Genomic DNA, 27,926 nt, shown 5'->3' with positions numbered 1-27,926 from the left:
CTTTTCTTCTCTCCCTCTCTGTTCCTTCCCTCTCCCCCTTTCCCTCTTTCTTTGTCCATCTCCCTTTGACTTTTCTTACCTGATGTTCCTTGGCCTCATTCTTTGTTTTTCCTTCTTTCTCAGTTCCAGCACATTTATCCCTTTGTCTTATCTTTTCATCTTTCGTGAGGCTCTCACGTTGTAACTCCCAGCTACCAGCTCTGCTTCCTTTTGCTTATGCAGCAGGCTCCTTCCCAGACTCCAAGATCTGTCTCTTCCTTGGAATTCCACTGAATTTCTTTTCTCATTTCAAAAGAGGACAGGGTCTTTCTCAGCTCTCATTTCTTGCCTTGGGAGTCTGTTGAGCACACATGAGTGTCCTTTCCTTCTTTCTCATCCTCTTTTCTCAGTGACCCTCTTTCCCATTTTCTTCTCCCTCTGTAACCTGCTCATCAGGTACGGACTACTCTCAGCGTTGAGGAGACTGAACAGGACATGCTCCATCTTTGTAGCATCTTGAGCCTTAGCCAAATGTTTGAAGCAGGTAGGGTGTGTTTAACTAGGAAAGCCCTAGTGATCTGGCCAATTAGAGAAGATCCCTTTTTATTTTTTTAACCAAAGGAAACTCCTATACACTGCTGATTGCCTCTTGGACACTTTCCATGAATGAGAGAATCTTGCTGTCATCCTCAACTCCTTGCTCTCACTTTCCCCCCATATCCAAATCTCGGCTCTTCCCTCCATCCCCTTCTCTCTTTTGACCCGATTATCACAGTAGCCTTTTAATTCGCCTCCCTGCCTCTTGTCTCTCCCCGTTCTACTCCATCCTCATTCATCAAAGTGATTTTTCTAAAGCCTTATCTCCCTTGATAAACTCCAATGGTTCCCTGTTACTTCCAGGATAAAATAGGAAGTCATTTAAAGATCTTCACAATCTGGCTGCCTCTTAACTTTCTAGCCTTCTTACACTTTGCTCCATGCACTCCATGACGGTAAACCTTGCATGTCATCCAGCTTGACATAGAACACATCATCTCCTGACTCTGGACCTTTGCCTTGGCTATTCCTTTGCTTGGCACACCTCACCTCCTTTTAGTTTCCCCATCTTCATTCAAGACTCAGTTCAGGTTCCATTTGTAAGAGGCCTTTCCCAGCCCCCCAAGCTATCAGTGCCCAAGACCACCTTCTATCCACTCTGTATGCATTTTGCTAGTTTCTGGTTATTTACATGTTGTCTCTCCCACTAGAATGTAAGCTCCATGAAGGCAAGCACTCTTTTGACTTTTGTCTCTGTATCCTGACTTCACCAAATGTCTGGTACCTAGCGAGAGCTTAATAAATGCTTGTTGATTGAGAAATAGATAATCAGAGGCCATAAAGAGAGGGAATCCGTATTTTTTTGTTTTTTCCTTTGCTCATCATGACTGCGCTTTCTTTGTGATCTCTTTGCAGACTGTACTTGTGTTTAGAGAACTCAGGAGGTCTTTTGTAGAGACGTTTGGAGTTGGAATTCCGATACCCCCTTCTCTTTCAAAGAAGGAGCTAGCCGTGGAGAGCAGACCGTTTAGAATTCAGCAGTGGAGAAACGTGAGTCTGGAAGCTTCTGCCTCTTCTTGCTTTTCCAATATCGCCTATGTTTGAGCGCTGTATGCTCTAGAATAGCGGCTGTCACCTTAACTCAACCAAGAAATGTTTGTGGCACGTGTGAAATATCTGGATTCAAAAAAATAACCATTAGCGAGGTGGCTCGGTGGATAGAGTGCCTGCCCTGGAGTCAGGAGGACCTGAATTCAGACACTTAGTAGCTGTGTGACCCTGGGCAGGTCACTTCACCCTGTTTACCTCAGCTTCCTCATTTGTAAAATGAACTGGAAAAGAAAATGGCAAAATACTCCAGTATCTTTGCCAAGATAACCCCAAATTGGGGTGCCAAAGAGTCAGACTCAATTGAACCGCCACAACAGAAGTAAGAACAATAATGTCAGGAAGAGGGCGGTTGTGCGGCACATTTTTATGTGAGTTACAGTCATCGGAATACCTTTCAGAGGGCTACTGCTGTCCAGAATCAACGAATGTATAGGGAGGTCACGCCTCAGTCCTCAGATTGGACCATGGCTGCCTCTAAAGACCAATCTGCTTTCGTGTTTGAAGGCTAGTCCACAAAGACCAGTCAGTAGGCCTCTTTGACCTGTGTCCCCCATTGGACCATGGCTGCCTCTAAAGACCGATCTGCTTTCGTGTTTGAAGGCTAGTCCACAAAGACCAGTCAGTAGGTCTCTTTGACCTGTGTCCCCCACCCCCAGGAAGACAAACTAGGGGCTGCCCCAGTATGGGAGTGGCTTATTCTTGGGAGCGGCTGGCAGTGCAGAAGTATGTGTCTGTGTGTCTTTTAGCTTTTGGCAATGGGACCTAGAGCCTGCCCTGTCCAAACCAGAGTCTGCCTACTGACGGTTTTCCATTTTTCAATCTCCTTCCCTTCTTTCCGTTCAACCCTCCTGAAAGGCTTCCTTGAAGATGTCAGAGATACAGAATCCATTCATAAACTCTTACTTCAGGAGCTCAAAAAGGACCTCAGAGGCCATCAAAATCAAACCCATTTCATATATGGGGAAACTGAGTCCCAAGGAGTTCAAGTGACTTACCCAAGGTCACATGTGTCAGAGAGAAGATTTGAACCCAAATCCTCTGACTCCAGAGGCAGTGCTTTTTCCACTGGAGAACATTCTTCCCTTCCCTTTGCCTTCTCCCTTCCCCTGCCTCAGCTGAGATCTTATCCATTTCCCCGAGTCACCCTCTTCCCTGCGGTGTTGGAAGCATACTCGTACTCCAGGGGGAAGACCACCCACAATTTCTTGGTTTATAATTTCAGCTGGATTTCTTTTCCCAGGCTGGGGAACAGGGAGCAGCTGGGTGTCTCAGGTATGGCAGGAATGAGGGTGGGAAGACTTTAGAGAAATGGGATTGGGGATGGGGCCTTCACCTCTGAGCCATGACGGTGGTGATGGGACACACAGAACCCTAAAGGTTGGAGAATGGGATCAAAGACCTTTGTCACTAATGAGGCCTTCAAACAAACAGCTACCCTCTCTGTGCCTTAGTTTCTTCCTCCATAAAATGAGGGTTTTGGGTAGATGATCTGATGGTCTATGGTTCCATTCAGTCTTTGACAGATCATTAGAATGTATACCAGTATTGTGGTGTAACGGATAGAAAGGAATCAGGAAGAAGTTGTTCAGTCACGTCTGATTCTTTATGACCCCATTTAGGGTTTTCTTGGCAAAGATACTGGAGTGATTTGACATTTCTTTCTCTAGCTCATTTTACAGATGAGGAAACTGAGGCAAACAGGGTGAAGTGACTTGCCCAGAGTCACACAGCTAGTAAATGTCTGAGATCAGATTTGAATTCAGGAAGGTGAGTCTTCCTGACTCCAGGCCCAGCGCTCTATCCACTGTGCCATGTAAAAGATATGGGTTCAAATCTTGCCTCTGACATTTAGTTGCGTGACCATGGGCAAGTCTCTTAATGTCTCTGAGTCTCAGGCAACTTTCTGAGATTTAAATTCAGGCTTAAGCTGTGTGTAGGTGGAGGGAATTCCCACAATGACAAAATCTGATGTGTTTTAAGGGTTCACGATGAGCCCTGAATATCCATGGCGTCAGGGAATGGTGACTAATGAGGCTCTTTGTAGGTATTGGAGATGCCAACAAAGATAAAATAATCCAGTGCAATCTAATGTGGGCTTTGCAACAAAGAGGTGTGATTATTCCCATTTTACATATGGGGAAACAGAGGCTCATAAAGATTACAGGGTATGCCCAAAGTCGTTTAGCTGGTGGATGATGGAGCTGGGACTAGTTTGGGACCAGTTCTAGATTTTATTCTACTACTTTTTTTTTTTATGCTTTTTACACTGTTGTCGATGGCCAGTGACAGTCCTTTTAAGATCCTCTCTTGGGGTAGCTAGGTTGCCCAGTGGGTAGAGCTCCAGCCTTGGAGTCAAGAGGATCCGAGTTCAAATATGGCCTCAGACACTTGACACTTACTAGCTGTGTGACCCTGGGCAAGTCACTTGACCCCATTGCCTAGCCAAAAAAAAAAAAAAAGATCCTCTCTTGTAGCAGAGGAATATAGTGAAGCAAAAAACCAAATCTACCCCATTGATTATGTCTGACAGTGTATGCTGCGTTATCCCACTGTGGTCCACCACCTCTCAGCATACGTCATGCCTGCCTGCCATGCCCTTAGCTTTCTCGGTGACAGTGACTCGGGGGTCTGCACTGTAAAGTTTGTGGTTATTGTTTATCTCCTCTGCACATCCCACTTGGCAGTCCAGTACTGGACCTGCTTTTAGGATGATGGTCAGTTATGCCCTGAGGCTTAATCATTCACAACCCTCTCTTCTTTTTTAAGAGGGCCTAGATGAGGTGATGTCCTCGTGCCCAGGGCCATGGCGGCAGCAGGTTCATGCTTTATAGACACAGAAAGAGTGGGCCACACCACCTCCCCAGAGCCCTTTACTCTGTCTGGAACGGGGTTATATATTAATTCCACTTTGGCTGCTTATTTCCCCAAGAACAGACTGACTTTCTTAGGTGATTTTTGACTTCTTTCCTTGCCTGTGTATCACATGTCTTGTGTTTCCCAAGGAGCAGAATGTCATGGCAACTTACGGAGCTTCATAGCTTATTAAAATTTTGGGCTACTTAACTATCATGTTTTCCTTTTTTTAAAATGAAATTTATTTTTTTTCAATGAATAAAAATTGATTTTCTCTCCATTTCCTACTCCAACTATTTTTTTTTTATTAAAGAGAACAAATCTCTGAATTGGTTATGCCCAAAAAAATATATGTTTCTTTCTACAATCTTGAGTTCAACTCCTGTCTGGCAGAAAGTGGGGAACAGGCTTCATCACTGGTCCTCTGCAATCATGGATGGTTTAGAGTTCTCAGAGCTTTCAAAGCTGTTGCTTTTTACAGTGTTGTTGCAATTGTTGCAATTGTTCTTCTAGTTCTGCTCCCTTTACTCTGCATCAGTTCATAGAAGTCTTGCGAGGTTTCTCTGCATCATTTCTTATGGCCCAGTGATTTTCCAATGCCGTCATTTTTTCAGTTCCTTAGCTTCCAGTTCTTGCTGCTATCAAAAATACAAACTGGTCCATTGTTGTGGTCTCCTTCGGGCTCTTCTTAGTACATGGGCCTGTACTGGTTCTCAAAAACCATCCACCTGTCTTCTCTCTTCTTTCTCTTCTGTGGACACTTGCAGATCTGGGTTCTGGTCTTCCCTCTAACAATTCCACCTGGGTGATCTAACAAGTCACTGACCTACCTTCATGTTTCTGGGTCTCAGCTATGAAATGGGGATAAGATCACACCTGCCTAGTGGTAAGATGCAGGTGATTTCTCTTGCTGTCTACCACCTTCGAGGTGGGTGGCTCTATTTTAAGTGCCTGGCCTGTAGGCCAAAGGGCAGTGGGGAGGCACATGTCAGACATGAGCAGATTGCCACGTGTGTGCGAGAAGAGTTACAGAGGAGCCAGCGGCGTATGGTGCTCAGAGAAAAGAGCCGGCCAGGGAGCCAGGGAAAGGGGCAGCTGACGGACAGAATGAATGCGTGCTCCACTGGTAGCCACACAACATGAAGGGAACATGAGGAAGGTTTATGGCACGCAGCAAGGAGCCCTTGTGCTGTATTTATGAGCATTACTGGAGGGAAAAGTCACATCATAAGAATATACAATATATACACATAATAATATTTATGTAATGCTGTAAGGTTTGCAAAGAACTGTACATCTGTTATCCTGAGTATTTTATATTGTCTGCAATTATTGTAAATGGAATTTCTCCTTCTATCTCTTCTTGCTGGGTATGGTTGGTAATGTAAAGAAATGCTGATGATTTGTGTGGGATTTGTTTTTCATCCTGAGGAGGCCAGGTGTCCAGTAGATAGAGTGCTGGCTCTGGAGTCAGAAGGACCGGAGTTCAAATCTGGCCTCAGACACTTACTAGCTGTGTGACCTTGGGCAAGTCACTTAACCCTGTTTGCCTTGGTTTCCTCATTTATAAAAAGAGCTGGAAAAGGAAATGGCAAAGCACTCTAGTGTCTTTGCCAATTGATTTCTGAAGCTCTTAAAGTATTTTGTGCCAAGTAGGCATTATGGTGTCATGGGGTCATGAAGATTTGGAGATGAATAATCAACTAAACAACAGCAAAAAGTTTATGTTGTCTGCAGTAGTTTTATTTATTTATTTATTTATTTATTTTTAGTTTTCAACATCCACTCCCACAAGATTTTGAGTTCCAAATTTTCTCCCCATCTCATCCCCCTCCTCCACCCCAAGATGGCATGCATTCTGAATACCCCTTCCCCTAATCTGCCCTCTCTTCTATCTCTCTCCCCTTCTCTTATCCCTTTCCCCTTCTATTTTCCTGTAGGGCAGGATAGATTTCTGTATCCCATTTCCTGTATTTCTTATTTCCCAGTTGCATGTGAAAACAATTTTTTTCAACATGTGTTTTTAAAATTTTCTCCCTTCCTCCCTCCCCACCCACCCTCATTGAAAAGGCAATCTGCAGTTGTTTTAAATGGAATTTCTCATTCTATCTGTCCATGTATTATCTCATTCATTCCTCAGCAACTCTGGGAAGTAGGGTCTTGTTATTATCCCCATTTTACAGGTGGGGAAACCGAGGCTGGAAGAGGTTAAGTGACTTGCCCAGGGTCATACATATGGTAGCTGAGGCAGGATTTTGACTCTGGTTTTCCTGACTCAGTCCAACGCTCTAACCTCTGTGCCATCCAGCAGCCTGGTCTCTAGCATTAAGGAAGACTTAGTCACAAGAACTTGTGAGTTTAGGGAAATGTTTTGCAGGAGGAATTCTAGGCTGTTAGGATGTCTGCTGCGTCCTCAGGCACGGCTGCCCGAGCCGGGCCTGAATCCCAGCCTGATCAGTCTGTTGGTGACGGGGGACAGAGGCAGCAAGATGCTGTGGGTTCTGACTCGGCTGCTTGGGAGACGTCACCTTTGGCATGCAGACCCAGCTTCCAGAGTCCAGGCAGGATGGGCTAGAACTGTAGATAAGATAACAGTGCACACAGTCCCGGGGATTGCCAGCAGGTTTCCTGCTCAAAGCGTCCGACTCAGCTGGATCTCCGACAGCAAGTCAGCTTCCCTTTGCTGGACTTTCAGGTCTTGCAGGATTTTCCACCTACACAAAAAAGTGAAGCCAAAACCTTGAGCAAAATGATTGCGCGTTTAATTTTGTGCCGTGCTTGGTACAGAGAGAGATGGGATCTCTGAGCCACAACCTCCACCTATTGGCACCTTGAATGCCAACCCGCAGGCACTGCAGGAAACAGGTGTGGGCCACAGGCACCATATCACGGGTCCCAACCTGAAGACACTTTGCAGTGAGATGAGCCGTGAAAACGATTGTCACAATTACCCACGGCTCCGTGGCAGCCGTGGAGCAACCTTTATTCCAAAGTTCCTGGAAATTTGGGGAAAATTCTGTCCCTTCAGACTGTACAGGGATGAAAAGCAGCATAAGACACCCTATGCCTCCTTGGCACAAAATTCTTTTAAAGCCTTCGAAATTTAAAAAAGAAGCCTTGAGCCTGGTCACCCTGGTGCCAATAACGTCTCTTACGGTTGGGATTCATTTCAGAGGCAGCCCTCGCGAGTCTGTTTCCGACTGCATCATAAAGGGGACTCATCAGGAATATTTGGTGGGTGCCTAATCGCATGACCCTAATGAAGGACCAGGTCAGGGTTCCAAAAATAACAGTAGCTAATGTTTATACGGTGTTTACCATGTGCCAGGCACTGTGCCAAGCCCTTCACAAAGATTATCTCATTTGATCCTCGAAACACCAGGTGATTTCTCTTGGTCTCTGCGAAGTTGAGGAAACTGAGGCAGACAGAGGTTGTGACTTGCTCAGGGTCATCCAGTTAGTAAGTGTCTGAGGCCAGATTTGAACTCATTTACTTTTCCTGCTCATTTGACAGATGAGGAACTGAGGCTAACAAGGGTTAAGTGACTTGCCCAGGGTCACACACCTAGTGAGTGTCTAAGTCGGGTCTTCCTGACTCCAGGCCTGGCGTTCTCTGCACCACACCACCTCCTTGTTTCTCTTTTTCTTTTACTTTTTTTACTTTTGTAGCCCCTGTGTCTTAGCATGGTGCTTTGCACATAGTAGGCACTTACTAAATGTTGGTTTGAATCAAATTGCCTTATATATCTCATCCTGGTTTTTTCTTGCAGGAGAATTCTTTGAATCATGGTCTCCCACTCAGAGCTGAGGGAAATTTTCCGCTCTGCCGACGCTGTCTGCTTCGATGTTGACAGTACGGTCATCAGAGAAGAAGGAATCGACGAGCTGGCCAAGTTCTGCGGCGTTGGGGATGCTGTGTCAGAAATGTATGAATGATTAAACCCTAGGTCTCTCTTCGGTCAGCTGAGCACTAGAGAATCAGTAGGGGAGGCTAGAACAGGGGTCAAAGTGCGCCAGCTTCGGTCCTGGGATTGCCCACATAGACATAGCTTGGTGGCTTACCTCCATTTTCTCATCTCTGAAGTAGTGACTTTTTGGGGGCTGAATCTGTAGGTATCTACAAAAACCCAATGATGGTTGGGTGCTCTTCAGATGCAAGGGCCCCGAGTTAGGTTATGTTGTGGAAAGGGCTGGAGTCAGTGGTCTGCCCCCAGTACAATCCTCATTCAGAAGGTGATGCACGTTCTTGTCAGGATATTCAGACAGATTGGTAAACTGACTCACTCAGAGAGCCACCTTCCTTCCCAGGTTGCGGCAGCTTTCTCTAGGACCTCTAAAGGATCTGTTACCTTCAGCCTCCATAATTATCCATTTTGGGGTCCCTGGGAGCAAGGGTCATTCCAAATGCCCTGCAGCACTGTGGCGTTTCCAGGAAACACTTCTCCATCATCCGGCATTCCTGTACTGCTTTCTATAATACCCTGGACCGGACTTCTGCCACCGTCAGGTCAGACACAGGGGAAAGCTCATCTGCCCTTCCGATAGAAGACCGCTCTGCTTGTTTGACCCTTCCCTAGCTCCCCCAAGCAGCCAGCTCCCCAGTAGGAGAGAGTGTATAGGAAGCGGGGAATTCTCAGGTCCCCGGCCGGGCCTACGAGAGCCAAGTCCATGACGTAGAGTAGACCAGGATGTGCGTCTCGCAGTTATTGCTCTGACCGTTGACCTGAGGTGGCCTCATTCAGTCGCTGCCTGTGTAGCTGGACCAGGGCATGGGCTTGGCATTGATGGGCTGAATCTCCTCCTTAGGACTCGCAGAGCTATGGGCGGCGCGGTGACTTTCAAGGCCGCCTTGACAGAGCGATTAGCACTGATCCAGCCCTCCAGAGAACAGGTGCAGAAACTCCTATCAGACCACCCTCCACACCTCACGCCCGGGATAAGGTAGGAGGGGTCCTTCACTCTCAGGGCTTCACCCCAGGCCTCCATCCTCCAGATGGTGGGAGGGCTCACTTTGGAGTCAGAGGACCTGGGTTCAAAGCCTGACTCTGCCAACTACTCCCTGTGACCTTGGACAAGTCATTTGCCTTTCTTGGGCCTAGTTTCCTTCCCTGTTAAATGGGAACAATGGACTCAGTACCTTCTGGAAGGTCCTTTTTTTTTCATTGTTGTTGTTCAGTCGTTTTTGGTTGTATCTAACTCTTCATGATCCCATTTTCTTGGCAAATATAGTGGTTTGCCATTTCCTTCTTGAGCTCATTTGACAGATGAGGAAACTGAGGCAAACGGGGTGAAGTGACTTGCCCAGGGTCACCCAGCTAGTAATTGTCTGAGACAGTATTTGAACTCAGGTCCTCCCTACTCCAGGGCCAGCACACTCTGCCCTGTACCACCTTGCTGCCTGGGGGTCTTTACTTTGCACCAATAGCATCACTGGTAACAGCATGCATGTGAGTGATGTGTAGGTATGGTTATTTATCTTTCTTATTGATAAACTGGAAAAGAATATCATAATATGACCGGCCCTGCAGTGTGGGCTAAACAGGCAGCCGTGCAAACCCAGTGCAGGAAACTTCTGTGAGTTTGATGCTGGGAAACTCCTGGTATGGAAATTCCCTTTTCCAATGACAAGTGAAAAGCCTCTGGCTTTCTAGGGAAATGTCCTAGAGAATTTCCTGAGACATGTAGAGATTAAGTAACTTGTTCAGGGTAAGACCATGCGCTCAAAGGCAAGATTTAAACTCAGGCATTCTTGACTCCAATCCTAACCTGTGCTATGCTATCTCTTCGTAGTAGGTCATCAGTGCTTGACCAGGTAAACATAGAGCTGGTTTTTATAATGATAACAGCTATCATTTATATAGCTGTGGTTGGCAAAGCACTTTACATATGGTATCTTATTTGATCCTCACAACAACCTGGGAGGTAGATGTTTTTATTCTTAGCTCTATTTTACAGACAAGGAAACTGAGGCAGACTGAGGTTAAGTGACTTGTGCAGGGTCACACAGCTAGTAAGTGTCTAAGGCCAGATTTGAACTGAAATCTCCCTGACTGCAAGGCCAGTGATCTATCCACTGAGCCACCTCGATGCTGTTTTCAGGCATCTAATACGCAACATACAGCTAAACTTAGGCTCACATCTTTTGTCACAGCTAGGTGGTGCAGTGAATAGTTCAAATCTGGCCTCAGACACTTCTTCGTAGCTGTATGGCCCTTCACAAGTCACTTAACTGTTTGCCTCAGTTTCCTCATCTGTAAAATGAGTTGGAAAAGGAAATGGCAAACCACTCCAGTGTCTTTCCTAAGAAAACCCCAAATTGGGCACAGAGTCAGACATAACTGAAAAGACTGAACAACAAAAATAAAATTACACCATAGATGTCTCATAAAAAATATTTATTTATTTTGTTTTTTTTTCTGAGGTGATCAGGGTTAAGTGACTTGCCCGGGGTCACACAGCTAGTAAGGGTCTGAGGCTGGATTTGAACTCAGGTCCTCCTGACTCCAAGGCCGGAGCTCTATTCACTGCATCATTAGCTGCCCTGTAAATATTTATTAAAAAACAACAACAACAACAACAACTTATTTTCTTGTAGTTAATAATTGCTCCTACCAAACCAGAAAAATTAAGCTATAAGCCTAAGCAAAGGTCCTAATATGTGATATAAACATATTTCTGGGGCCCTTCTTCCAAGGGCTTCCTTCTGTTCCTTCTCTTTACTGATTTAATTTCCATCACCCCTAGGGAGCTGGTGAGCTGCTTACAGCAGCGAAACGTTCAGGTCTTCCTAATATCTGGCGGGTTTAGGAGCATCGTAGAACATGTCGCTTCAAAGCTCAATATTCCAGTCACCAATGTCTTTGCTAATAGGTTGAAGTTCTTTTTCAATGGTAAGCATCCATTTGGGATACTCTCTTCTTTCTTATCAATTTCAGTTTCACTGAGACTGTTTGGGTAAAGGGGTTACTAGGGATGGGCCCAGGCCAAGGTAATAGTTTAAGAAACAAAAATTAAGCGTGGAAATACCTATTTTTTTGTAGTTTTGTAGTCGTCCCTTATACACTCAAAAGTATTAGGATCATTCCAGCTCTGCCAATTATGACTTTTGTCATGACCAGGGCAAGTTACAACTTCTCTAGGCTCCATTTTACTCATCTATAAAATGGAGGGTTGGATAAGATGGCCTCTAAGAGTCCTTCAGTCTCTTGGTCTATGACCCTATGGACCTATGTGTATTGGTTCCCAGGTCAGTGGTGACCCTCTTGTCTTTGTCCATCCGTTAGTATTTGGTAAAATGCCTTAGGTTTTCACAGATCTGCTCATTTCCATGGGATCTAGGAAGCTTATTTTGAGTCCAGTTGTCTTCCAAGCATTTTCACTCATTTGATTCCCCTTAGGTCATGGATTCTTAACCTGGGGTCCATGTGGGTTTTGTAAAAATTTATTTTGGTATCCATTTTAATGAAACTGGTTTCCTTTGTAATGCTATATGTTTTATTTTATGCATTGAAAATCTCTCTTCTGAAAAATGGGTCAGACTTCACAACCCTACTGAAGGCAAGATCCGATCCTTTCAAACCATAAGTACAACATGTCAGGTACTGACGCCAGAAGCATCATACACTTTGTCAAACCCCATGACAAAGACTTTTCCTGCCCTTAGGTCTTTGTAGTAATGTCAAAATCTCCTAGAAGCACAACAAAAGACACAGGATATAGAAATTTGATTTCATATACTTTCATTAGGGCCATAGAATAATTCAGGATAGTGTCATCAGCCAGTTGTCAACATATTTACTGATTCCCCCATTAAAATTTATGTGGAGTCAATAAAAAAAACCAACATAAAAAATATTCTCCACTATGTAAAAAAAAATAGTTCTAATTCACTTGAATTAAATAGGACCAGACTAACTTGGAAGAAGGCACTGTGGTAGCTGCAGGGTAGTACACTTATCAGCCATAGCTGTTCTTGAAAATAACTTACTAAATTACTGAGGGGTTGATATCTGCAACTCTGGAGGGAGCATCTATGCCAGTGAAACCATAGATCCTTGGGGTATTGAAGAAGGAAGTGTATATTTTTTTAGAGGGGGAGGGTGCATACATATGATCCTCTTCCTATAGGACAGTCTACTCTTAAGAAATTCCTTCCACCAGACTAGGCCAGGACCTGCTTTTAAGACTTGGTAGTCTTAAGAGTTTCCTGGGGGCACCGAGAGGTTATGACCTGCTTAGGGTCATAGAGCCAGAGACAGAACTTGAACCTGGGTCTTCCTGACTCCAAAGCCACTCTGCTATTCATGGTGCCACATAGCCTCTGTGTGTATGTATGTGGAGGTAACTGCCTCGTATTTATTTTGTCTACATGTGTCATTAAGGACTTTGGGAATAGTGAGCTAGGCTGAAGGCATTGTAAAATTCAAAGGGCAGTGGATGGGCACATTTCCAAAAAGAATGGGAATCATTACTGTTGGCAAGATTGTAAAGCTAGCCTTTGGTGAGAACCTTGGATGCTCCCCCACTACCAACTCCCCCTGGATTACCTGGGAAGTCCAGGAAGGGCCAGGGAATCTTGCTCTCAAAGCCTTCTTTCCTTATCTTTTACTCATTAATCAATCAATCAACAAGTATTTATTAACCACCTACTATAGGGCAGGCACCATGTTAGGCTCTGAGGATGCAAATGCAAAAATGAGACAATCCCTCCTCTCAAAGAAATTACATTCTAACAGGGAAAATAACATGAACCCATGAAAGCAGAGGGTAATCTATTGTGGAAGGTGCCAACAGCTGGGGGGTGGGGCTTTCATGTAGAAGGTGACTGTTGATCTGAGCTTTAAAGCAAACTAGGGATTCTGAGAGGTGGAGGTGAGGAGGGCAGGCAGTAAGAAAGTCCATTTGGCTGGATTGTAGAATGCATGATAGGAAGAAATGTTTCATCAGTCTGATGAGGTGTAATGGTGGCAAGTTGTGAAGGGCCTTCAGTGCTCAACGGAAGAGTCGACGTTTGACCCTGGAGGTAATAGGGAGCCGCAGACGTTTATTTTTATTCCACCTCGTTGGAAAGCCCACCCTCCTGGTACGTTCTGTAATGTGGAATGAATGGATCTTTAACCCTGCCACCATCGCTGTTCTCTCTAGGTGAGTACGCTGGTTTTGATGAGAGCCAGCCAACTGCTGAGTCTGGAGGGAAAGGCAAGGTGATTGCACTCCTGAAGGAACGGTTCCATTTTAAGAAAATTGTCATGATTGGGGATGGAGCTACTGACATGGAAGCTTGTCCTCCTGCTGTAAGTTCTGAGGATACTAATCCCTGTCTGTTCTTTAGCAGACAAAGTCATAGGCCTGAGAGGGTCTTCTCTCTTTGTGTCTATAGGGAGGTGGCCGCAGGCTTTGGAGCCAGAGTCCCATCTCTGTGACTTACAACCTGGGCAGGTCACTTTACTTTTCTCTGAGCCTCTGTTTCCTCAGCTGAAAAATAAGGGGGTTCAACTAGATAGCTTTTAAGGTCCCTGCCAGCTTTCCATCTATGATCCCAGAGTGTCCATCCCTCCCATTATAGAGACCAGGGAACTGAGGCCCAGAGAGGTGACTACTCTGATGGCAAGGCTTCTTCCCTTATGGCTTTTAGTCCTTTTCATCCTCCACTTCCATGCAGCACAGAGGAATTTGGAGTCAGGGACCTGGGTTCAAGATCCAGCTCTGTTACTTTCTCCCTGTATGCCCTTGGGCAGTCCTCTTTCTTTTCTTTTTTTTTGGCCCCAGTCCTATCCTCTGTCCAAAGTGAGGAGTTGGGATTAGATGACTTCTCAGCTCTCTTCCAGTCCTAAATCAATTGAACAAGCATCATTCATGGGTGGATACAAGATGGCAGAGTGAAGGGAGTACTCTAGCAGAACATTCCCAACATTTCCCTCTAAACAACTTTAAAATAATGGGGTCATATCAAATTCTAAAACAAACCTCATTCAGTAAGTGCCTCCCAAGCTTCCAGGTACTATGCTAAGCTCCTGAACACAAAGGCAAAAGTGAACCAGGTCCTGCTGGCTCAGAGTTTGAATTCTCCAGAGATAAAAATCTACATGGATAAGTAAAGACAAAATAAGGCAAAGTCATTCTGAGAGTGAATGAGACCTCTTAGCAACCAGGAGGGTGAGGAAGATCTTCAGGTAGGAAATAGTACCTGAGCTGTTGCTTAAGGGAAGGCAGAGGTAAGTGGGGCATAACACGATTGTGGCTCTGGGGAAAGTACAGAAGTGCATGATACACAGGGTATGTCCTCAAGGAGCTTCTAGTCTAGTTACGGGAAGAAGACCTGTGCCTGACAAGGTTCAGCAAGGCTACAATCAAAGAAATGTCCGGGGGCAGACGGCACCTTGGCCTGGAGTGGGTCAGGAAGGTCCTTGGAAGGTGACTAAGATTTCTGTGGGCAGGGAAGAGAATTGAGTGTGCGGGTCAGAGTCACGGTTTTAGAGCTTTGAGGCTATTAAGTTCAACCCTCTCATTTTATAGATGAGGAAACTGAGGCCCAGAGACCTTTGAGGTGGGATTTGAACTTTGGTCTTCTGACTCCAAGTTCAATATCCTATCTGTTACTCGAAGTTTGGAAAAGTAGTTCGAAGCAACTCTGTAGATGAACCATAGAGTTTGAATTTTATCCTCGGACTCCAAATTCAGTGTTCTTTCTTAAAAAAAAAAATCCTGTTGATAGCGTTTAATCTCTTACATCACCATTGCCTCCACAAAGTACTTTGCGCCTTATAGGTGTTTAAGAAAATGTTTGTTTAGTTGAATTGACTCATGTAGATAATAGGAGCCTTTGGTTGGTTTTAAAAAGGAAAGATATAAACAATGCTTTTGGGAAGATTAATCTATGATTTAAGGATGGATAGAAAGAAGAAAGGAAATAAACATTTATTAAGTGCCTACTATGTGCCAGAAACTGGGGTAAACGCTTTACAAATAGTATATTAGGGAAAGGCCAAAGGCAAAGAGTTAACTGGTCTGCCATCACAGAAATCCAGGTATGGTGGTAAAAAAAAAAAATCGAGTTTGTGGGAAGAGAGGGAAGGGACTGTTCAGAAATTTGTGTATTTTACACTATCTGCACACAGAGCAAGAGAGAGGAGGTCCTGACCCCTTTCGGAGACTATGGCTTTGTTTAACTGAAGCACTTTGTACGGACATACTGGGCTCTTCCCAGCAAATAACCCCACCAGTTCCCCAGAACAATCATTAGGCAAAGTTGTCTTTCAGGCTGATTGCACCTGATAGTATGAGTCAGTTTCCACTGTCCCGATTTACTGACCAAGAAGAGAAAGGATGGAGGCTTTACTTTTGATAGTCCAGTGCCAGCAAAGGATGACTGTCTGGCCGGAGTTCTGGTGCCTTTGAATGAGGTCGACACTCGTGTGTGATCATTGCATAATTGTTCTACAATCTCTGCTTCTCTTACCCTAGAGACAATTGACTGAGAACAGCTTAAATTAGTGGAAATTCTCTAAGTGAATGTTGTTCCGTTGATCATGGGTGGAGCTTGCTGAGTCTCACCCTTGAGAAGTGGGGTGCTTGCTGCCAGCAGGAGTCTGGATCAATCTCCTCCCCCAACTCCTGCAGGCCTCACTGCTCTCTCTTAATTTGAATTTCTAACTGTCTGTACCACATTATTAAGCACTTGGCCTTCTCCTGTCTTGGCAATAGGTCAGAAATTTGTGATTTTAATAGAGTAGGGACTTCCTTCCTTCACCAACCGACTTATTCCTCAATGGATAGTTGGTGTGGGAAGCGTTCAGAGAATTTATGTGATCTACCCAGAGTCACCCTGTTTTTGAGCCTGGGTCTTCCTGTCCAGTACAGCATTCTGTTCGCTACTTTCCTCCTTCCCTTGCATTACTGTTTCATGTGCCTTCCTCAGTTAGATCTTAAGCTACTTGAGGGCAGATCTTGGCATGATATTTACTCAATGGATTGATTAGTATGGAAGTTCAAGATGAGGTAGAGAAGAATGGTTCTATATGCTGAATTGGCTCTAAGATCTGCTTTAGGGCAAAAACCTCCATTTGACCATGGTGGGCACCATGTTTTTGCTTTCTTTACTTTTCTAGCAATTAGTATAGTGTCAGGCACATAGTAGGAGCTTAATAAATGCTTGTTGACTCAGGACAAGTGGGTGGTTCCCTCCCCACCACTGATCATTTCCACTTTCAGGCTCAACGCCTGTGGCCATATGATTTTCTTTGCATGCTTTTGATTCCTTTTCCCCCCTCCTTTCAGGATATTTTCATTGGCTTCGGGGGAAATGTGACTAGGCAACAAGTGAAGGACAACGCCAAGTGGTACATCACTGACTTTGGGGAGCTTCTTCAAGAACTGGAAAAGTGATGTCGAATTTGAATCATATGAAATATATACATATATATTTTATTAGCAGTTCCAGATTAATTAAAAAGAACACTTATGCAGATTTATATTGTTGGCATACATGTACCCATTGCGTTTTTACGTGCCCAAATTTGGAGCTGGTCCCCTGTCCTTTTGGGCTAACTAGAGAGTGGTTCCTGACCACTTTGACCACTGAAGCCCACGATTTAAGCCCAGTTAAAAGCATTCCTCCTTGCTTGACCTTTGAGTAGCACACTAAGCCACGAGGTAGAAGTCCCTTCTCCCCCATAGGAATTCGTCCTATGTGGGATGGTACAAAGGTCTCATTTACAGAACACTGGAACACCAAACAGAATTATTGGTGTCTCAAAACAAAGTTGTTTGTCCTTAAAGATCAAACGAAGGGGAAAAAAAGAAAAAAAAAAATCTTCCAAGAGGAGGACCGGCAGGTTTTCCCTTCCCTTTTGAAGTCAGAAATAATTCTCAACAGGTGCTATGCAAATAATTGTGAAAGAAAACCTGGAAAGTTGTGAAAGTTACAGCATTCATTTTAATTCTGACCAGAGTTTAGCAAGAGACACTTCCAAATGTGACTTGAAAACACCGTCTCTCTACCCATTCCTTCTTTTCCAAATTAAGTGGGGGAAAGGACATCATTGTGGCAAGGAATAGACACCTTTGGGACACAAAGAAGGATTTTTAAGTGAGAACTTACTTGAAAAACTTCTAACCTAGCCAAATGTCGAGACAAATGCTTTTTGGAATTGGAGTTTCTGCAGCACTTTCAGGGGCATGTGGAACAGGGTTGGCAGCTCTTCCGTCAGGCTGCAAATAACCAAGCAGTTGTTCTCTCCTGGTGAATGCTTATTGGCTGCTCTCCATAGACTTGCTTGGTGTGTTCTCCCATTTTCAGGAGTGCCATGCCTAGGACTTAAAACTTCTAAACTGAGTTATGAGAATATTCCCTTTAAAACTTTCCGACATTTGAATTTAAAAAACAAAATATGCTGTTCCCTTTCTTCTTCTTGGCAGGACAAAGAGATGCTGTATGTAAGAGCAAAAGATGATTAGAATGCTTAGGAGATCTCAGGTTCCTTTACCCACAAGGAGCCAGCTTGCCAAATCTGGTCCTCCACACATCAGTGATTTGAATAGCAAGGGGGATGAGGAAAGGCTAAATTTGGCTCAGAACTGTCTAATCACCTGGGAAATGTCCCTCTGTCCCCAACCAAACAATTGTCTCTCTGCCCAGAAGGATTTGCAGTTCTTAAGGAGCCGTGGGAAAAACCCAACAAATCGTCACCCACACAATGGTTCTTCTGTGGTGTGTGCTGGAGGGGGTGAGTTTAAAAACAAGCAAGGGGGGACGGTGGCATCCTGAGTGCCCACTCCTCCTGCATTCGATGGAAACCTGTCCGTGGAGCCTCTATGCAAAGAGTTATGGGCATAGTTATGCTGGGATTGCATTCAGATGATAAAAATGTTCACTGGAGTCCGTAAGTCATCCTTCTTTCTCTTTTTCATTCATCTGGGGAGGATTTCTACTAATCTGGATAGAAAAAAAAAAGGTAATTATTTGGGTTGTGACCAAGCTAGAGACTTCAAATCTTTTATGTAAAAATGCCAGAAGAATGTCTTTTTATTGCTTTTAAAAGAATGGAGAAACTGTGGCTTTTGCCCAATCCTTCTTGGGCTTTGCCCATTCTCTCTTCTGTATTCTGAGATTGCTCTCCTTGAAAAGACAGTGAGCATCCATGACATTGAGGCATGCCTACTTGCCCTCTACTCCAATAATAAGAAATCCTCACATTTATAGTGTTTAAATTAAAAAAAAAAACCTTTTTTGTCAATTAATAAGCACTTCTCTTCCTCCCATCTCCTTCCCGTTGGAAGGAAAAAGAAAAACAAAACCCTTGTAACAAATGTGCATAGTGCTAAAGAAAGAAATAGTAATATTGTCCTCTCTATCAGAAATGCTTTTATGTATTTTAACTTGAAGCTAACATCGAAGCATTTCTAGTCTAGAGAGATAGAGAGATGTTCAAACACCCTTACCTTTGGACATGACTCTTTATCCCAGGATGATTTGAGATAACTTTTATGGGGATCTTGAACAAAGAAAAGATCATATTTGGTTAAATATCATTTGGGGTTAAAATCTCCCTTGAGATTTTAACCTGCAAAGAAGCAAGAGTGTTTGGGAATGTTGCCACTGTGGCTGGGAAGGCCACTTGTTGTCAAGCGTAGGGGAAGGGCAGGGCCCAAGAAACCTCGCCTGAAGGGCCTGGCATTCCTAATTTAACTTATTAATCTTGCTAACTAGGTGCTATTTGATGGCCATAATGGGTAGAGTCTTCCCATTTCAAGTCAAAAAGACCTGGATTCAAATCCAGCCTCAGACACTTAGTGGTTGTGTGACCAAGGGCAAGTCACTTAGCACCTCGATGCCCGAAGCAGTTCCTTAAGACTGTTGTTGTTGTTCAGTGTTTACTAAATTGTAGCCCAATCTTCACGACCCCATTTGGGGTTTTCTTGGCAGAGATTGCAGAGAGGTTTGCCATTTCCTTCTCCACCTCATTTTACAGATGAGGAAACTGGGGCAAACAGGGTGAAGTAACTTGCACTGGGTCATACAACCAATAAGTGTCTGAGGCTGGATTTGAACTCAGGTGTTCCTGAATATTTTTTCATTGTAGAGAAAGTGCCAATCTGCTGTGGTAGGAGGTTCCTCCCCCATTCCTTTGAAATCACAGATCCCTTCCAAGATGTTTGAGGCTAAGCTTAATTGTTTATATTTGCTGAGGAAGCACAAATGCTAATCAGTGCTTTGGGTAAAATTTAGAGATTAATTGGTGTTTGGGACAATTATATACATAAACTTAAAATCTTATCTGTTACCCACGGGACTGCTCTCAAGAGCACGGATTCCTTTTCTGAAGCATTAAATGTGATCAAGATCCAAAATGATTAATTTGGCTGAAGACAGCAATCGAGTTTTGACCTATCTGTTCCCCACCCGCCTTGTAAAATCCCAGGGAAGGGCTTTAGCAAGTTGGAACTTTTCTCTGGAAAACTGCTGGTCTTGTTCCCTGGATGCATCTTCTAAAAGAAGCCAATAGAGTTGCTCAAGAAAGGCAGACAGATTTGGAACCAAGGACCTGGGTTCATATCCTGTCTCCTTAACTACTATGTGTGAGCTGTGTGACCCTGGGCAAGTCACTTAACCCCATTGCCTAGTCAAAAAAACAAAACAAAACAAAACAAAAAAAACAAATACCATCTGTGTGATCTAGAGTAAGTTACCTGGTAGGTAATACAGTTTGTTGGCTTGTTAGATCTCCCTTTCCTCATGTGAAAGATGAGATGACTTCTTAACTTCCTTGCTACTTTAAGTCTATGAATCTAAGTCACAAATCCTGACTCTGACCCTTACTACCTGTATGATGTTGGGGAGGTCCCCCGCTCTTGGGCCTCAGTTGTATGATGTATGTATCTGTATGATGGATTGACTGTGATGACCCGGAACGCCCCATCTAGCTCCATCCGATAATCCCGCTCAGTTCTGACATCTTGCCAGTGCTCCCTCCTGTGCCTCATGTCCTGCTCTGAACTGCTTCAGTGGCACGCAGCCCCTTGTGGGAGAATCTCTTTTGTGGTCTGTTCTGAACACTTGGGCAGTGACTGACCTGGAGGGACGTTTTACCCCTGTATTGCCTTGAGCAGTTTATGAAGCTCTGTCTTTGGGGGTTACATGTTAGGAGGTTGGACTAGACCCCCGAGGGCCTTTCAGCCTGAGTCCATGTTCTTATTTGAGGGGAACAAATCACCATCCTTGTGAGGGAGGCAGATGAGTATGTATTATTTATTAACCCCATTCTCCAGATGAAGAAATGGAGGATATTGGGAAACTGGTGAGCCCTTGGAGAGAACAAAGGGTATTGTGAAGGGTGTTGAGTGCAGGCCATATGAGGGTCCCTTAAGGAATTGGGGATGGTTAGTGTGGACTTTGTAGGGAAAGGACGGCTGTCTTCAACTATATAAAGGGTTGTTATATGGAAGAGGGATTAGATTGGTTCTATTTGGAACAAAAGGGGCCACTAGATGGGTAGAGCGCCAGCCCTGGAGTCAGGAAAGCCTAAATTCAAATTCTGCCTCAGACACTTACTAGCCGTGTGATCTTGGGCAAGTGAGATCTCCTCTGCTGCCTCAGTTTCCTCATCTGTAAAATGGGGGTAATAAGATCACCTGCCTCCCAGGGTTGATGTGAGGATAAAATGAGATATTTGCAAAGGCTTTTAGGAATGTTAAAGCATTACATAAATGTTTGTTATCCTTATGATTATGAACTAGGAACAATGGATGGAAGTTTGATATAAAGAAAAATTTCCTAACCTTTAGAACTCTCCCAGAATGGAATGGGGAGCATTCCACATGCACAGCTATATGGCACCATAGTGCACAGATGCCAGACCTGGATTCAGGGAGACTCATCTTCCTGAGTTCAAATCTGGCCTCAGACACTAACTAACAGTGTGACCCTGGGCAAGTCATTTAACCCTATTGCCTCAGTTTCCTCGTCTGTAAAATGAGCTGGAGAAGGAAATGGCAAACCACTCCAGAATCTCTTCCAAGAAAACTCCAAATGGGGTCATGAAGAGTCGGACACAACTGAACAATGACTCAACAACATTAACAAAATGGAAGGGGCTGTTTCCATAGGTGGGTTCCCCTCCTCACTGGGGGTCTTCAAGCAGAAGTTACATGACCACTTGTCAGCTGTCATATAACAGGCATTCTTTTTCTGGTATGGGTTGGATTTGATGGTCCCTTCCAACACTGCAATTCAGTGATTCTGCTTTGAGGAGTTAAGCAGCTCACCAAATAAACTTGGACAGAGCTGGGGACATGATCAAGGTCTTCTGACTCCCAGTTTGGTGTGCTTTCCATGGTCTTCTTTTAGGTTCCTAAGGAATATCAAGTCAAATCCAGCCTTGCCAAAGGCCAAAGTTGAAATGATGCCTTATACCTTAATCACAAGTCAATTTATGAAAAAAACAGGTTAAATGTAGCCTTGTATGAAATATGAAACTCATGAAATCACTAGAGTATAGTTGGGATGTCCATAAGACTTCATTTATTAATAATTACTCACAGCCTCTAACGGCATTGTAGTACTAGGGGAACAACCGTTTGATTTAAAGAATGCATAGCTTGCTAATTTTTCTTTCTTACTACGGGCATTAGCCAATATTACACGCATGCAGAGTGTTAACCTGAATGTATACATATGGATTCTTTATCCAAATAATTTTCACAGAGATTGAGTGAGGCATTGATGTTCAATCATTCATGCCTGTCCAACTCTTCATGACCCTGTGGACCATAGCACGTCAGGCCTTTTAGAGCTGAGGGGCTCATTTTCTGATGTCATGTCTTTTTAGCATTTTTTTAAATACTGTCCTTGGATTTTCTTGACAAAGATACTGAAATGGTTTGCCATTTCCTTCTCCAGTGGATTAAGGCAAACAGAGGTTAAGTGACTTTCCCAGGGTCACATAGCTAGTGTCAGGTGTTCCTGACTCCATGTCCACCACTCTAGCCACTGTACCACCAGTTGATTGGTTTGGAGAAGAGAGGAAAGAGGTGGTCACTGGATGACACCATCAAAGTTAGGGAATGAAGAACCCAAGATCACCAAAATGGAAAGAAAACTCTTAACATTGAAAGTCAGAAGACATCTGAAACTCTCTATAATGAAAATGCTACTCAAAGGGATTTACAAAGTTCTGCACAGTCAATGGGACTTGACTGGGCAACATTGAAATTAGGCAGTTCAAAGCTATAAAGGGAACAAATAAAAGTAGTTGCCATGACTAAAGATGTGTGGTGTGTCCTTTGTATCAGGTGGAATGAAAAGCCTCTCGCTCAAAGTAACAGTACCTAGAAATAAACTATGGTGTTCAAATGAAATCTCTCACTCCTCTACTTCCTACATGACAACTGACCTAAAAAGAGCAAGTAATTGTCCCTGAAAATAAAGAGTGGGAGAAAAATCTTAATTAAAACCCAGAAAATAACACCATTATTCCTTCTTTTTTCTTTCTTTTGCCTAGAGCAGTTTGAATTTGAGTGGAGAAACTGATGATCTCATTAACAAGGGTTATTAAAATAAATAATATTCTGAGAAATAAGCAGAATTAAAGAAAACTAAAGACTGCTTTTCTGTTTACTTTGAAAAAAATGGATTTGATGTTTAATTATTAACCATCTTCTCCAAATGATATGAACAAAGCACCAGTGTACAAAAAAAAAGAATATGAAAAAAACACCAGGAATGCAGTATGAAGGGTCATGCTTTATGTTTTTTTCAAGAGCAGTTAATCTATTTCTTTAAAGCTATGTAAGAGGCGAAAAAGAGAAGCTAACACCAATTCAATCTAAATGGTGCCTTTTGGAGATTAGGTTCTAACTGCAGAGCTATGAAACTTACAATATTTTTTATAGCACTAATCTGGGCAGTGTGAGTGTTCAACGGATAGTAATTGATGATGATGATGATGATATTAACAAACTCAAATAAGCAGAAATTAAGTGACTCGATAGAAACCCGGGTCTAGGCACTACTGAATAAAAGACCGTAGAGTCTTGCTCACTCAGCAGCCAACAAAATGTGTAATGTTCAGAAGGACCCCAATAACCTGTTGAGTTACTTAGATTACAGTCAAACTTCAAATTAAGATGGTAGCATGAAAAGTCATAGATCCTAGCTTTCCCAAATATGGTCCTATAATTATTAAATAAAAATAATAGCTATCATCATCATAATAATATAACAATAGCTATTTTTATAGTGCTTATTATATACCTGACACTGTGCTAAGCACTTTAGAATTATCATGTCATTTGATCCTCCCAACAACCGTGGGAGGTAGGTTCTATTAAGATCCTCATTTTACAGATGAGGAAATTGAGGCAGATAGCAGTTAGTGACTTGCTAGTAAGTGTCTGAGTCTGGACTTGAACTCAGGTCTTCCTGACACTAAGTCCAGTGCTTTATCCAGTGTGTTATCTAAAGAACTAGATTGAATAATGATACAAAATCCTAAGAGAAACACCAATAAACTCCTTTATCCAGGTCAAGGACGCACAAAAAGACAGCCAAAAGTCATGAGTACCAGAAGAGGCATATTGCCAGGAAATCCAGCACAAGCTCGGCTGAATAGGCTGGAATCCCAAAGTAGTGCCTTGGTTGGAGGTACGGGAGATGGTGCCTTGGAGGGATGGAAGCCCAGACTGGGGAGGTGATGCCTAGAACAGAGACAGTCCACTATGGAGAGCTGACTGGGGCATTGAAGCCTGCCTGCATTCTAAATAAACATAACTAGGGGAGGAGGGTAGAAGCAAGTGATCAGGGCTGGAGCAACTCACCCAAGATAATGGGAAGGAGCAGAGCCTGGCTCTGGCACAAAAATCCAAATCAGGAATTGAGGCTGGAGATATGAGTAAACAAAGGAAGACACTGAATATTATGAAGACATATTATCGGTCAAGAGATGCCCAAAAGGTAAGTTCCCCCCTACCCCAAATAACTCCATGACAACTACAAAGAAATTTTCAGAGGAAAAAAAATAATTTGGTCACAAATTCTAACTGGAAGAAATGAAGCAAGAAATAAAAAATAAAATTATAAGTGAAATAAGAACTCTGGAGGAAAGAATTGGGAGAATTTATAGTTTAGAAAAGAAGGTAGAAATCTTACCCAAGGAACAGACTCACTGAAAATTATATTACAGCAGACAAAATTTAGTGACTACAGGAAACAATTTTTTAAAAATAAGAAAAACAAAAGATTGAAAAAGTATTATAACATATAAGTTATCTACTGTTAAAAACAACTGATCTGGAAAAAATATATGAAGAGATCATTTGAGAAACAGGCTCCCTGAAAACCATTAACAAACAAAGTATGGATACCATATTTCAAGAAATGATAAATGAAAATTTCCTAGATTTACTAGAAACAGAGGGCAAAGTAAAAAGAATAAGTCTTCTGGTCACTTGCTGAAAGAAATCCCAAAATGAAAACTTCTAGGAATATATTGGCCAAAATTCAGAGCTTCCAGGTCAAAGGAAAAAAAAATACTGCAAGCAACCAGAAAGAAAGAATTCAAGTATTAAGGACAAGTCAGTTAGGATCACACAAAACTGGGTAGGAGAAAAGTATGGATCATGTTATTCTAAAAGGCAAAGGATAAAAAGGCTTATTTCTAAGAATAATTTACCCTGGAAGACTGAATATAATCCTATAGGAGAAAAAAATTAACCTTTAATGGAATAGAGGACTTTGGAGCATTGCTGATAAAAGGACCAATGCTGAGTAAAAATTCTGAATTGCAAACACAGAAGTCAAGAGAAACCAAGTTAAAAGTACATTTGAATAATTGGTAGAGGTTACATGATGATAAAATACTTATATTCTATTAGGGAGAGAAGAGATAAAGTGTCTCTTTAAAATCCCATTGTCAGGGGCAGCTAGGTGGCGCAGTGGATAGAATTCTGCCTTGGAATCAGGAGGACCTGAGTTCAAATCTGGCCTCAGACACTTGACACTTACTAGCTGTGTGACCCTGGGCAAGTCACTTAACCCCATTGCCTAGTAAAAAACAAACAAACAAAAAAATCCCATTGTCTTCCATGTTCACAGAAGGAATTACATAAGATAAATAGAAAGACTGAAGAGTATTTTTATTCTTTTCTGCTGGTCTTAAGAGAGGAAAGAAAAGGAAGGAAAAAAGGAATACACTAGGTAAGGAGTAGAATTTATTATATCTCATAATTGGAGTAGAAGAGGAGATACAAACGAGGAAGAAGGTAGAGGAATGGGAATCACATGAACCACACTCTTATCTGAGCCTGAAAGAAGAGGGTTACTCACAAAGAGTTTTGTGTACCTCAAACTCAACAGGGAAACAGGTGGAGAGAGGGGAAAAAAGGACTGGACAGCAGAGTTGGGAAGAGAACAATTATCAGAAAGCCAGATCAGCTTCAGTGGGTAGATCATGAAGATGCTATTATGAAGAAAGGAGGGGTAAGAATCATTGGTCAGGGACTGGGCCATGGGAAGAGAAGAGGGGCAGTGGAATAGAAGCAGATGACTTCAATTACAGATGACATTCCTTTTCTGTTACCCCCTCTCTTTTTCTTTTTAAAGAGGGAGATAAGAGTTAAAGAGAAGGAAAGTCTAAGAGGATAGGATGAGGGGAAATCCACAATTAATAATCATAAATGCTGATGTAAAGGAGATGAATTCACCCATAAAATGGAAGAGGATAGCAGGATTAGAAAGCAGACTCCAATAATATGTTGTTTACAAGAATCACTCTTACATAAGATTCACAATTCACAATGTATTATGATTTGGGTAAACTAAAAAAAAAAAAAAGCCAGAGTAATAAACACGATCTCAGAGAAGACACAAGTATAAATGATATGATTAGGGGGCCCAAAGTATCCCGTCAAACCTAGTCAAAACTAGCAAAAATAGAAACAATAAAGAAGTTTGGGACATGAATAGAAATTAGATGTGCTAGATCTGGGGAGATTACTAAATGGAAAGAAAGAAATATTTCTCATCTGTGTATGGCATCTTTATAAAAATTGTCAATGTATGAGGATATAAAACCTTACAAACAAAGGCAGAAGAGCAGAAATATTAAATACTTACTTTATTGACCACAGAGTAATAAAATCACAATCAATACAGGGTCCGTGAAGAAAGAATTCTTTTTTTTTTTTTTTTCTTGGCTATGCAATGGGGTTAAGTGACTTGCCCAGGGTCACACAGCTAGTAAGTATGAAGTGTCTGAGGCCAGATTTGAACTCAGGTCCTCCTGACTCCAGGGCCAGTGCTCTATCCACTGTACCACCTAGCTTCCCCAAGAACTCAAATTTTAAAGAATAAATAATTTATTCCTAAAGGATTGGTGGGTCAAAGAAAAGAACATAGAAACAATAGGTAATTTCATTAAATGAAATGACAACAGTGAAATAACATACCAAAATTTTGGGATGTAGTCAAGGCGATCCTTAGGGGAAAATTTATATCATGAAACATTTTCATCAACAAGAAAAAGAAAAGATCAATGAATTGGGCATGAAACTAAAAATATCAGAAGAGAAATAAATAAAAAAGCCCTAACTGAAACACAGAACTATAAATACTGAAAAATCAAAGGAGATTGAATCCTGAAGGCAAAAAAATGCCCTCTGAATTGATAAATAAAAGGAGATATTTAAAAAAAATTGATAAATTGATGAAATCACTAACTACTTTTATTAAAAAGAGAAGAAAACCAAACAAAGAAAATAAAAAAATGAAAAAAGCAAAATCCATGAACAAATCAGACTAGAAACTATTTTATTCATGTTCCAACAAAAGTGATAACTTAAAGGAATTGAATGAATATTTGTAAAAATGCAAACTACTCAGGTTAACAGAACAAATAGACAATCTAAATAACAACCTCAGAAAAATAAATTGAAGCCCTGCAGCAGAGGTGTAAGCTGGTCGTCCCACATCCCTCCCACACATGCACCTTGGCTTCACGTTTCCTCCATCTGTGTCTCTCCAAGGGTGTTCTCTATGTATGTCCATTCTTCCCATTGATGCTATGTGTATCTGTGGGGTTTATGGCACAGTTATTTTGTTGCTACTTTTCTTACTATGCCATTTATTAAATGCTTTTGCATTGAAAAAAAGACAAAAGAAATGGTATGCATAGCAATAAGACAGAAAAAATAGGAATGAGCATGAGCAAAAGAGAGACACAATTATTGATTTTTTACAGATATGGTCTACTTAGCAATCCCTTCAGATTCAACTAAAATTGAGATAACTTTAGCAACATAGGAAGATATAAAATCCACACAAACATCCACTTTTCTGTATGAGCAACAAAATCCAAAAGAAGAGATAGGAAGAAGAATTCTATCCAAAATAACTATACAGTATATTTGGGAGTCCATCTACCAAGATATAGGTATTATGTAACTACAAAACATTC

At 42.5% G+C, this 27,926-nt stretch overlaps 1 protein-coding gene across 1 annotated transcript in view; it reads left to right on the top strand.

The window, feature by feature from the left end:
* Positions 1-16,939, top strand: part of PSPH (phosphoserine phosphatase) — a 20,529-nt gene extending 3,590 nt beyond the window's left edge. Inside the window, exons 2-7 of the mRNA XM_027862316.1 lie at positions 1,432-1,566; positions 8,250-8,405; positions 9,286-9,420; positions 11,224-11,369; positions 13,624-13,772; positions 16,756-16,939. Of these exons, the coding sequence (XP_027718117.1) occupies positions 8,266-8,405; positions 9,286-9,420; positions 11,224-11,369; positions 13,624-13,772; positions 16,756-16,863 (678 nt within the window). The 5' untranslated portion in view covers positions 1,432-1,566; positions 8,250-8,265 and the 3' untranslated portion in view covers positions 16,864-16,939. The remainder of the gene's footprint in view (positions 1-1,431; positions 1,567-8,249; positions 8,406-9,285; positions 9,421-11,223; positions 11,370-13,623; positions 13,773-16,755) is intronic.
* The last annotated feature ends 10,987 nt before the right edge of the window (positions 16,940-27,926 follow it).

This window comes from Vombatus ursinus, unplaced genomic scaffold (assembly GCF_900497805.2).
Source record: "Vombatus ursinus unplaced genomic scaffold, bare-nosed wombat genome assembly UNPS02014768.1, whole genome shotgun sequence".
Classification (NCBI taxonomy): Eukaryota; Metazoa; Chordata; class Mammalia; order Diprotodontia; family Vombatidae; genus Vombatus; species Vombatus ursinus.
The sequence above is the reverse complement of the archived record's forward strand: the minus strand, read 5'-3'. Positions and strand labels throughout refer to the sequence as shown.